The 13,772-nt window shown below is 27.2% G+C and overlaps 1 protein-coding gene across 1 annotated transcript; it reads right to left on the minus strand.

Annotated features, from left to right (window-relative positions):
* Window positions 1-2,934: 2,934 nt before the first annotated feature.
* Window positions 2,935-10,545, minus strand: LOC113556968 (rab11 family-interacting protein 5). The gene is made up of 11 exons (XM_026962216.2): window positions 10,293-10,545; window positions 10,172-10,210; window positions 7,859-7,970; window positions 7,658-7,795; window positions 6,512-6,675; window positions 6,378-6,443; window positions 6,139-6,284; window positions 5,838-6,063; window positions 5,554-5,763; window positions 4,824-4,975; window positions 2,935-3,530 (listed from the first exon to the last, which is right to left on the minus strand). Exons 1-11 carry the CDS (start codon window positions 10,321-10,323, stop codon window positions 3,369-3,371), a joined length of 1,446 nt encoding a protein of 481 aa, XP_026818017.1. The 5' UTR covers window positions 10,324-10,545; the 3' UTR covers window positions 2,935-3,368.
* Window positions 10,546-13,772: the final 3,227 nt, after the last annotated feature.

Genomic DNA, 13,772 nt, shown 5'->3' on the forward strand with positions numbered 1-13,772 from the left:
TATTAATAATTAATGTAACATATTTGTTGGGAGTGTTGGTGACGTTGGTGTTAAATTCAAAGCCAACTTTATTTACTTATTTGAAAAACACTAGGGCTGGAGCCACCTTAACTTTAAAGTCTAGTTACGCCTATGAATTATTCGTGTTGCTATATAATCATATATTATTAGTATCTAATGTGATATGTCGTATACGTCACGCGATGGTTTAACGTATAGAATAGGTATCTCGGTATCCGATTCCCAAACCGTCAAACAAGTAGTATCGATACCAGCGGTAAGCGCTTACTCAACAATCCTTTGTTGACCACGATAACGAGTACTGCGCAAAGGACAATTTAATAAGACCTCGTAGGGTTTATACGTTATAACTCTAAGGTTGCTTTACTCTCAAACAACTCACCACGATAACGAGTACTGGAAGAGAAATAATGTATTATAGTGTCTTGCTATTTTCCACTAGTGTTTCCTCGCCACAAACGCTTTGGTGCGTACCTTGATATGAGAATAAAAACAAAAGTTATATTAATCGAAATAAAATAAATATATAATAGCACAACGAAATAATTAAAGATATTAAAATAAAATAGTTGTCAGCCGTAACACACGACTGCCCGATCGCTCCGTTCTTATCGTCGCCGTCGACAATTTAATTATTAATTTTTGTTGAATCCGCATTTGTTGACTCCTGCTCCGTATATGAAATAATATTTTGTTATATATACAACATTACAACAGATAGGTTAAACTACTTGTTTCCAAGAATAAATCGTATATATAGCTAAGGTATCTATCATAATATGTCACTAACAAATTAGCTATTTCATATAATGCGACTCAGTGTTATACATATATATCGAAGTGTTGTAGAATAACGTAAATAAGTTTGTAATATATAGCTTAAAATGAATTTAAATATGTTGACATTATTGTATAAGGTACACAAAAAAATGAGCCAATAATAACTAGTTGAAAACTTATTCATTTTTATAATGGTAAATTAATTAATTAGTTTTAATTATTTAATTTCACATACTTAAAGTATGATAATATGTTATTAATATTTTAAAGAGATTCCATACCGTGATTTTCAGTCCTATCAAATCTTAAAAAGGTAATTCAAATCTTAATCTATGCAATTAAAAAGCACTTAACATTCCTAAAAATTTACTGTAATGTTCATTTAACATTCATTCAAATAATTCCTAAAAAATATCGAGATCTTAAAAATAAAAAATATCAAGTGTCTAATTGAAAAGAAAATATTTTTTTGATTAAATTTTTTTAGTCTAATGCAGTGTTTCTCAACCTTTGTATTATGGCGACACACTATTAAAAATTTTCATACTTTGCGATACACACACACAAAAAAAAAGAATAATACCTATTAATTTTTGTAAATATAGTGTCAACAAGGTTAGTACATTTAATATTAGTACTTCCCGCGACACATTTGGACTTACCGGCGACACACCAGTTGAGAAACACTAGTCTGGTGTTTACAAACCATAGAAAACACAGTACAGTATTATAGTACAGTCACGCGTCACATACCACACGAGAAACACACATCATTGACCATTCCGAGTGAAAAAATGCGAATCTATCAATATATTAATATATATTTTTACCAAATATAACCAATATTATATTGCAAAACCATTAATGATTTAAGTGTACAACAAATGTTTTTTGGTCATCCCAAACATCAATTATATTAATAAATAAATAAATACAATAAAAATCTATATGAAAAATAAAACTATCATTTCTAATAATATTTCTAATAGTTTCATAATATATATCATAATATTTTTTACCTAAATATAAAATAACAATAACTTATAAAATACAGTGTTATATAATCAGCACCAAATAATATAATTATTTTTTGATAATTTCAACTTCATAAATAAAGAATATTCTTAACAATAATTTAGATCACATGTTTGACACCAAGGATCAGCAATTGTTATCTAAAAGGATTTTAAAAAGCCTAAATGATGAATTAAAAATAAAATAAAAAATATTAAAGTCTAGAAACTGAATACATTCTAAAAATAAAAAATATATCAAACATCAATTACATGTACAGCATTTGAATAATTATTCTGGAAAAAAATGAATAAATAAAATAATTGTTATTACCAAAGACAGAAGAATTAAAAAACATAAATATTTATGAGTGAACTCAAACATTCAAGTTGGACGTAACTGGCGATACAGTTTTTTTTTTTTATGTTCTGGATTCAAACTACAGTTTGATTTTTGCTAACACAGGCACTAAAGTAACATAATATTTAAAAATACTTATATCACTAATTATTTTTAATAATATTATATAAATAATCTATAATCCATAATGTCATAATAACACCATAGGCCTTATAATAGTATAAGGTCTATGAATAACACCCTGATATGTTAGTAATATTAGAAACAGATAACATGATTGATAGTACAATTAAAATGATAACATAATGTCATATAAGGTAAGACAATTATGTACACGGATGAAAATATGCGCATTCATTGTGAATTCAATGAGCAGTATTATAAAATTATAAAATTATTGTTAGTTACAAGGGACGGTTAGATTATTCTTATACAAAAAATAGCACATACAAAAATCACAACATTAGGTTACACTTAAATAGTAGTTATAAAAAAATTGTTTCACACAAAAGGCAGCGAGTTCTGTTTCCATCATTAAAATAAATAAATATGATATGCCTTTTAAACAAATCAACTCAACATATTTACGGCAAAAACAATTTAAAACTTTGTTACACTATATGTTTTATTTATGCCTTCTATTATGGCATAAAAATATATAATAATAAATTACTACAATTATCAAGGTCATAAAATTATTATAAAAAATAACTGTAAAATAACAAAACAAGTAAAAAAATATATCTGTTGTTACACACCTATACTATGTATGTATAATAGTAATTTGTCTAATAAAAATAACAAGCAAACTGTGAAATAATCAAACAATTAATCGAACAAGGATAGAAAAATAACATAATAACCGTGATATACATTTAAATGGCTACATCGTTTTGACTTTTGATGCTGTAAATTCCAGAAACAACAAAATACAGTTAAAAAAAAATATTACATATTTGGTGTTAAGTATAAAAATATACATGTGTTAATTCAACAAGAAATGTTAACAATTCTACTATTTGTAATGGTTGAAAAAATATATTATAAAGGTTGGCCATTAATAATACAGTCGGGCGTACCACCACCTAATTGGCGAGTCAAGCTATTATCTTATTTATGTTGAAAAAAAATTATTATAATTTTTTAATAAAATAATACATTTTCGGTCCCTATTGTTTGGTAAAATAATAATACTATACTCTGCGCTTGTAACAAATGTAAGGCGTTTGTAAGATTTTTGGTGAAGTTTCCATGACACGCAGCAGCAGCTTGTCCAAGTACTCTTCTAGTTCAGTTCTCTGTTTGCTCTCATCGCGCAAACTGGTTTGCAACTGAATCACCATTTCAATCAAGTCCTGAAAACATATTGTTATTTTTATTACTAAACTTTGTTAGAAGACATACGACATAAATAGGAGGTTTAGCCCTTAGGTTAGGCCATCCCAAGCTTTTTTTAAGAGGATGTTAGAGGACTATTTATTTTCTCTCTCTGATTCATAAGTGACCACAATTTAAGATAGTATGGTTGCCCAACAAACCATTATAAAAATCATGGCTAAATATTTAGCCATGACAAAAATGCTATCAGATAAAAAATAAAATGAAACACAGCCTTAGATAGAATTATGAATCTTTATGGCTGTAATATGATTCCATATCAGTGTTTCAGTGATCGTCTTGGGCTATAGTCATAGGTGCTAATAGGAAATTGCTGCTTTGATGGTAGGGGGAGGAATCTTTTCTAATAGACAAAGTAATCATTATAATTACTATATATTTATTATTATATTAAATTAATAAAATTGATATATCAACCTATCAAACATATTACTTTCTATAATTGTTGTAATAGTTTCACTCAATTAAATTACTCAAAAATTATTGAGATCGCTTTAATATAACTGTATATAAATACATATGAGCATATAATAAGTATACAAGTAGTTTGCAGTCTACAGTTTAATGTAGTTTTTTTTCAACCTTTTTATCAAAGTGGAGCACTTAATTTCCTACAAAATTGTTGTGGCACACCAATTTATACTGTATATGAAACATACATTACATAAATTATATAAAATATTAGAAATACGAAACAAGTCAAGGACGCAAGCATCACAGTGGTTGAAAATCATAGATCTAATGTCTCCACTACAAATTAATTAAATTCAGTTATTTCACATGAAAGGAATAATTATTAAAATAAGAATATAAATATGATTTTATAAAAAATAATAATAATGATGCAAATATCTGAATTATAGTAGAATATAAAACACTTGTAGACAACTTAATATACTCATAATATGTATTTATGTAATGTATAAAATGGTGGTAAACTGCATTATGAGAAATAGCCCTAATATCAATCAATATATAATGCTTAATGGAGAGGAATGGTTGCATCAATTCTTTGAACTTATAGAGGAGGATGGGTCTGAATGTATTAACACTTGAGATATTCCCTTTTCTCCTAGGCCCCAGTCACAATCAACTATACGCACCAATAATTATTCACTTTACCCTACTGACAGGAAGACTTGTGTATATGCACATCATAAATATGTATATCATTGAATAAGACTACCTAATGATTAGTGTAAACATTTGGAGTTATTTTTTCAAAATTATTATTATAATAATATACACACATCTCTGGATTTGCCATCAAACTTTTGAAGCACTTCTGATGAGTGTTTAGAATGCGAATTTTGATGGTTACTGGAATCTTTGGAATCTTTTTCCTTGCCGATGATGATGCGCTCATATGCTTTGTTCCACGAGGACAACGCCGACTTGCTTTCTAAAAAGTGTCATGAAAAAGATGTGTTAATATTATTATTGTACAATTTACACTGTAAAAGCTAATTTAAATATTTTGATGAAGTATTGATTAAAAACAGTTTAATAAAACTAAAAAATACATTAACATATAAATCTAACATTTATTTAACTTCTTGAAAAATAATGTGGTTATCTTTTAACAGATAATTAACTGTTATCACTATTGAAAAGTGATTTTTAAATAATAAATTAAAATCTAGAGAAATTGAACAAATGTAAAATGTTGGGTTGGTGGTAACCCAGATATTATTATGATTGTCAAGTTTTCAAGGGATAAAAATATTTTTAAATCAGTGCAAAACAAAATTTTGAATTTCTTATGGTAATTTTAAAATAATAACATCAATAGTAATGAAATATTAATAATTTTTTCAAAGACCTTGTGCAAATTATATGGTAACCAAGAATAAGGTTTATGGAGTTATTTAAATCTAAACTAATAAGATGATTCTAAATCACCTTTAAATTATATGGAAATGATAATTTTGTACACATTCTCTTTTATCTTAAATTTAATTTTTATATTGATTTGATTACTTGGTAATGTGTCATTTTCATGGTTGGATTCTTTATTGTTAAAAGAACGGTCATCAAGTGGTGAAATTAGATGCTTCTTTTGAACTTTAGGACTATTTTTGAGAGATGGCGTTGGACTTTTATCTTTAGTTCTATCATGATTGATTGGCACATCTACAGCATCTTTCAATTTTGTCTTGAGAGTGTCAGAAAGTTTTAATGTATTATTATCTGAAAAAAAATATTGCAACAGCATGTTCTTAATTTTATTTTGAAACTTAATTAATTTTAAACTAATTTTATACCCTTGTTTTTGTACAGTTTTCTTTGCCATTCATCTTGTGTCTGAGAAACTGGTGAACGATTCATAACTGGAGATTTGTTCATTGTATCTGAGTTACTAACACTTTCAACTGATCCATGCATATGTAATGTTAACCCGCTTATAGGTGAACTATTTACTCCTTTGCGATCGGATTGACCAGATGTCTCTAAAGAGCAAGCTGACCCCTTGTGCGATAAATCTTCAAGCTAAAGAAATAGGAAATCATAGGTATGTTAATAAATAATTTATAAGTTGCAGATAGACTTATTAATTGTTATTACTGCAAAATCATCATCATCACTAATAACACCTGGATCGGCATCATATCCTGCTTGTGAAGAGTTTACTTTGTTTGGATTTTCTACACTTAAATTAATACTGGAGGATGATATTTCTTGAATTTTTTTTTCTCTTTTAATTTTTCCCGCTAAAATTTAATTACATCTTATATAAGTTATATTGATCACATTTAATAAAAACATATTGAAACAACAATAATTAAATTTAAATAAGTAATTACTTATTGTCTTGGCAAGCTTCTTGAAGGATTTTTTATCAACACTACTAATGCTCATCAAACTACCGCCTAAAAAAATACACAAAATATTTTATAAAATTTAAATGTTTTGTTTATTGACACTGATATAGACTTACTTATATTAGAAGCTGTGTGAGATAATTGTCCTACGGATAATCTGTGTTTTTCTTTCTTGCTAAGATCCCGCAGACTTCCAGATTTAACTGTGAACGCTATTTTGACTTGCAACTCACCACGTTCTTTGTTTTCTTGTCCATTTTTGCTTTTTAAAGGATACCATCTAAATTTGAAAAAGGGGAGAGATTGAGAATAATGATTTTCCGATTATTAATTATCAATTATTATAAACCAAAATAAGGTCAGTCATTATATGTTGGTTCAATTTTTTTTTTTTTATCACAGAATAAAATTGTCTTTAATTTTAGGTAAAATTTGACGCATCAGCTGTAGTTACAGTCATATATATTAATGATATACAAATTAAATCATTCTAGATTTTGTATATGTTACTGCGAATGTCTGCAATTGGTGAAGGTTGGCATATTGATTAAATTTATACGGTTTGTAAACATTTACTATCAAATGTCGTAATTTAAATAACGATATTGTTGAATGTTGGTAATGCCGATATTATTTAATCTGATCTAAAATTCTAGTACCTACCTATACACGATGTAATTACAAAACAAAGTGCACCACAAAAAAGTGTGGTTGTAGAAATGTTTGCATTTTACGCAGTTCAAAATGTCATGACAGTTTGTCATGTTGCAATAAGTAGAACAATTTTCACCGTTTTTTTAAAATAATAATATTTGTATGGCAAGATAATCATAACTTAAATTAATAATACAGGTATAATATTGTTCAATAATAATAATCATAATTAATACAAGTAATTGTTAATATTTATAACTAAACATATCATTTCTATTTTATATTATTGTCTATAGTATAGACTCTATACTATAGTATAATATTATGTGCGAATATGTAACCTATGTCAACATTAACTAAAACCGTGTTGTGTATGTCAACATTGACCAAAATCCTAGTGTAAATGTCAACATCCACTAGTACATGTCTATATTATTTTAATTTTTCAACATTCACCAGTTTAGTAGGTGTATGTCGACATTCACTAGGTGATTGTCAGCACTCACCAATTGCGGACATTCACAGTAACATATAGACTACACATTCTTAGAAAATTTTTAACAATACACAGCTTTGTTGAAAACATTTTGATTAAAACATAAACATACTTGCTTTTTGGACGTTCGTAAACATCAATATCAGCCAAAGGTATCGTAGTCTGACCCAAAAATTGGTCAAGTCCCAAAAAATTTCGATGTAGTACACTTAATACTAATTCAGCAGTATTTCCTTGTTTAGGAATTTGTCTGGAAAAACCATCGTAGATAAGTTTTACATTAAATTACTTGTATATTTTTTATATGGCTTACAATTCACAAACTTCATGCCATTCTGTTAAATCTGTATCAATTGCTTTTTCTTTTGGCGATGTTTGATATTTTTCTTTCCCCAAACCAATGGTAACAAATAGATCATTTTTGGCTAAAGTAAAATACCATTCAAGATTAGACATACTGATTAGTCATACATAATATATACATTTTTTTATGTATAATACATTATTATATACTAAGTATATTTAGTATTTTAAACTAAGGTTAATTGAAATGGAAAATTAAAACAATATATATAAATTATATTTAAAATATTATAACTATTAGAATTTTTTGAATTTAGATTCTGAACGGAGTGAATTTATTTTTATTAAAAACTATTTATTTACATAATTTATATATATATACAAGATAATTAACTGATATTTTATAAACATTAAGTAATCAGTAACTAATGTCTAATGGTCAAAGTAAAATAGTTAATAATTAGTATTAAACAATAAGTTCAATACATAATTCAAATATTTTTTTTTTTAGTACAAAGATCATATTAAAAACATGTAAACAACATTTATTTCAGAATCAAGTTAATTGTTAATATGTAGATACATAAAATAAATCAAGAAAATATAATACAGTTTTACAATTAATGTTAAGCAACTGAATAAAATAATATTATATAAAAAGGAAAAATATTTTACATAAATTAACTTTATCAATGTATTTACCAGTGAACGTAATTGCCATAATCTACATTTTAAGAAAACTATAATATATAAAATATGGTTTTATTACTAGTATTTAGTTAATTTGACCAAATAGAAATGTGTCATTGAGAATATAATTAAGTATTTTATGCAGAAAAGTTTTACATGACAAACTTATACATTTTTTTAAGGATTTTAAATTTTAATTAATAACTTATGAGATAATCTATGAAAATGTAATATGAAAAGAATAAAACAAAGAACATAATTTACGAGTAATTCAATTTGGGCATAGTGTGGTATATTAAAGGTTACTTGTTTAATTTATTAATTTGAGTATATTCTACTTAAAAACAAATAATCAAGAATTTTTAATGTGAATTGGATTGTTATAATTAGAACTATTGTGCTCTATCATGATAAATAACCATAGTGATTTTATCTTCATTGCATAAATAGGGAAATTAAATAAATGATTCTTCCAAGACTTGAAATGAGAGAAAATAAATGATAAATGTTTAATTAAAAGAAATATCACTGTTTTTTTTTTATGTAAAACATATTGACATTTGAATGAGAAACAATATACCATTTTAAATATGCCAGTTGGAATACCATTATTATAATTTTGTAGAAGGTTGAAAATCCCCAATATCTTAATATAGTTAAACATTTTTATGTTATCAACAAACAAGGCCGTAACTGAGGAAGGATCCAAGGTCAACGTTTATATATAAAAAAAATTTTGGACCTCCCCCCCGAAATTTTTTTTCAGTTACGGCCTTGTCAACAAATAATAGAACATTTGAATGATTTATGAAAAAAATACTATCTATCATTAATCAATAAATTGGATAAGAGTTAAGAGACATTATATCATTTATAACCTTGAGGAACACCTGAAATTACTGAAATAGAATTTGTATTGGTAATATAGCAATATTTGTGTTAAGAAAGAATGAAATCATGATAATAAAGGATTTGCATTCATCAAATCCAATATTTTTAAATGTATCAATTAAAAGTTAAATTTTATTAAAAACTTTTTCAAATTATGATACCAGTTTAAGATAACTGTTATTATTTGGAAATATATTATCATTTTAGTTTTCTAATATTCATGTGATTGTTTAAGCTTGTAAAAAACAAAATTGTTAATACTGTTTCTTAAACTATTTAACTATTTAACCTACTTAAAATTGAATTAAAATGATAAATCATTATCTTTGTAATGAAACTTAATAGCCGCTACCAATTTTCAAATGACCTAATCATTGACCTCACATGTACCCAAAAAGAAATAAATACTAAGTGGTCTGATAATATTTCTGAGAACATTTTACAAATAATTACTAAGTGAACCATATTATTATTATGACTCACTAAGCGTTTAGAGTGAAGGGAAACATGAATAATTTTTATAAATCAGAATGTATACATGAGTTTTTTGCTAATCAATAACCCGCTCTTATGATTTGACACTAGAACTGACAGAGAGTATACACGGTCGGAATGAAATTGTTTCATCTGACGATATACACTAATACAATAAGCAGTTTGGGTCGAGGACCTCAAAAACGAATAGACTGAGATCGTTGTAAGCGTTTATGAGTCATCAACAAATAATGCGAGAAATACTCACCGTTTTTGTTCTTGAAGTTTAAGCCCCGGGTCCTCTGAACTGTAAACGAAACACGGTGGCATTAATCTCATTACCTTTACTATAGTCGATGGGTATTTTTTCGTTCTGCGACAACGCTTACCTGTGACCTGTACGTGCGTGGGACTCCACATAGCGTCGGTGGATCGGTTCGTTCGGCGGCTAGGGACGAGGGGCGAGTGAAAAAAAAAAGTCTAAGCCTCTGTGACCGACGGAAGACGAAATAATGGCTGTAGGTGGTGCGCTACTGTGAATTGAGAAAAACTGCGAATTGCTACGATCAACGTTTGATAAGGAACGATTAGGCGATAAGACGCGCCACGACGGATAAAAAAATGTTCGAGCATGTTCTGTGGTATGACTGCGGCTGTCGTTATCAATAATAATAATTGTTATACGTAAAAATATAATAATATTGTATTATCTACTATATAATACAAATATATGGTATATATATCAATCATATTTTTTTATGTGATCATTTGGCGCGTTGAGCCTTGTTTGTGTGTGTGGTACGAAAACGACTTGAACCGATTTTCTTCTCGTAACAGTCGTAACCAACACACGAAATGCCAATCCCAGTTACTCCGAGTTGGAATGTACCAAGAATGATTAATGTCGCTTTTATGTGCGACATGAAAACGTCGATTGACTCGATTGTAACATTTGTAACATATTATATTTCGGAGCAAAAGTTTGCGAAAGGACGAATTGGTAACAATACACGGTAGAAATAAATAAGATGTACTAATATAATACGATCGGTAACGATTTTATTTCGAAAAGGAAAACCAATAGGTAATAGACGGTCCCGCGGCGAAACGGGTGAACTTTGAGAGTTACGTCGAGCTTGGGAGCGAACGATCATGTCGTTGAGAGCGAGCCAGCTCGCACGGTGAGAACGTCGTGCCCGTCGCAAGACGATCTGCGCGGGCAGAGTCGGATTTAAACTGTCGGACTGGGGCAAATCTTTTTTTGAGGCTTAAAAAATGATGAAATATCCAATATCCAAGTAGTTAAGGAAAAAAATTAAAATCAACATTTGTTGTATAAAAAGTAGTATAAAAACTGCTCGTCTTGGAGTGAAAATGTTTAATCTTCATTAACGTATAGTTGTATATCACGTATCAAAAATTAAATTAAATTACAATTCGTGATGAGGATAACGGATCGCATCGCTTCAATCAAAATAATATATCGTGTCCGAAATGCTTACTAGATACGACAAATAATTATGATCACAGTCTTAGATTATTGTAATAATTTTTTGACTGAAAAAATTGATAGTCATGTCAACGTACGGCTATCGTGCCATTGCGACATTATTGATATCACGATTATCACAATATCACAAATAACATTTGCGACTTGCGTCTATACAAGTCAGTAAGTGTGTACAGGTATTATAAGACGTCGAGGTGTGTAGTGTGTACCTGCTGAATAACTAATAATAATATTTAAGCATTAGTCATTTTTTCATTACTCATGTTTGGTATATTATATTATAGCATATTATGAATGTATTACAAAATATAATTAACAAGGTGTAATCGGAAGTTATAAATGGTCGGATCTTTTGGTAGTCGTTTGAGGCTTGACGTATATTAATAATAATTTAATGGCTTTGTTATTAGTTTCAAGTCGTACTAGGATACCTCCATTGGTAAATTGTCATCATTATTTTTTGAGCTTGTTTAAATTACAGTTTTTGCTCAAACAACTTACATAATAGATGTGAATTGTATAGTTTGCCAATGTTGGTATAGGAAACTGTTAATTATTTGTTATATTTATGTATTGTTTCTAGTTTCCACTGCTAATCTAAATGAATAGGCTTATCTTAAACATACCTTTAATTTTTTTAATATTTATTAGATATCATAGTATATTGGCTGGTTGTACAGCAAAATGCAAATAAACTAACTACCTAGTAAACTTTTATTTCATAAACATAAATTCTACATTGAGATAACTAAATAACTTTCTCACTTAATAAGTTTTAAACAAAGGTCGAATTATATATTAATAAGCGTCGGGAATGTTATATAGCACTCATTATACTAGACTAAAATATCAAATATTACATAGGTAGTAGGAAACATCTTCAAAAGTATTAGTATACATAATTCATAGGCTACATTTTAAGTCCAATACAAAGACATATCTAACATGTCATTTAATTTATGCTAAAGCTTCGATTTATTTTTTTAATTTTAAAACTACTGACAAGCACAACAAAACATTTATTAAGTATTCCTTATGCCAAAATATGAAAACTGACACACGTAGCACAGAATTCTAAATCCTGAAGTACAAAATTACTGATTTTTTTTTGAGTATAATCATGATAACCAATTTTTATCAGTTGTGATTAAAGTGTAAATTAATAAAAAAATACACAAGTAATTCTTTGGTTTTTTTTATATTTATTTAAATATTTGCACATGAAAACTAAAAATAAATCTTAAAAATTATTTTAAGAATATTGAGATTAAATAAATTACAACATGTAACAAAAACAAAGATTGTTTGTTACTAAATGGCAAACAAATTAACAAACAGTAATGGTCAACCAGTAATGTTAATCTTTCGGTCTTTTCATGATTTGTTCAAATAGATTTAAAATATAGTTTTACTGTTTCAATATTTAATTCCTTATATAATAGAAATTAACAGTATTAGATACATTTTAATAGTTTATCAAAATATAAGTTTTTGGGTTTGATATCAATAGTTTTTCTCTTTTAAAATACAAGACTGATAATACAATGTCGACAGAATTTTACTCTATTAAAATAAACAAATTGTTTACATTGTGTTAAATATTTTATAATTTAAATTAAATTATGTTTTATCTTGATTGACTTAATTCAAACCCAGTTAAGTTTTTAAAAGCTGATTTTAATACAGTTTAATGTTTTGTTGTATATTATAAAATATAAAAATGAATTTAATTTAATATTTAATTGCACTCATTCATTAAAAACAATTTTAATATGTTTTGAAAGAAAAATAAGATTATATTTACTTTAAAATTCGGATTTTAACAGTTAAGTCATCATCATAAGTTAATTATGGAATCTTTTTTAATTAACAAGGCATTGGCGGTTTAAGGTTGAAAAATGGAAGTTAGGAAATACATAACTCAAATTAAATATGTTACTCATAACCACTAAATTTTAAAACAATAATAACCATGAGTTGCAGTTTATATTTGTTCATTATAATATTAAAATAAAACGATAAAATGTAACATTTACATATTATGATACGTTTTGTTAATATGTATTTTTCAGTTCAAAAGGTATAAAACCGTCCACTTAAATGATGTAATGGAATGTATAATTATATTAAAGCTATCAATGGTCTATTACATTACAGGGATGGTGAACTAATCACCAAAGACTATCAATTATAATTTGTATTTTACAGAAAATGTTTAATCAGACAAATGAGGAATTTGGCAACATAATCGATTATGAAAAATGTCTGAACAAGCATGGTTTGTATAATAAATTAAAATCCAAGATTTTATTTATAGACCGATAAAAAATTATTGATAACAATAATTCCTAAAATAACA

Source organism: Rhopalosiphum maidis, chromosome 3, assembly GCF_003676215.2.
Source record: "Rhopalosiphum maidis isolate BTI-1 chromosome 3, ASM367621v3, whole genome shotgun sequence".
Classification (NCBI taxonomy): Eukaryota; Metazoa; Arthropoda; class Insecta; order Hemiptera; family Aphididae; genus Rhopalosiphum; species Rhopalosiphum maidis.

Coding starts and splice junctions, on each gene's coding strand:
- LOC113556968 (XM_026962216.2), bottom strand. CDS start 10,323: ATGTGGAGTCCCACGCACGTACAGGTCACAG. Junction 7,796..7,858: donor TGGCATGAAGTTTGTGAATT/GTAAGCCATATA, acceptor TGGTTTTTCCAG/ACAAATTCCTAAACAAGGAA. Junction 5,764..5,837: donor AAAACTGTACAAAAACAAGG/GTATAAAATTAG, acceptor ATTTTTTTTCAG/ATAATAATACATTAAAACTT.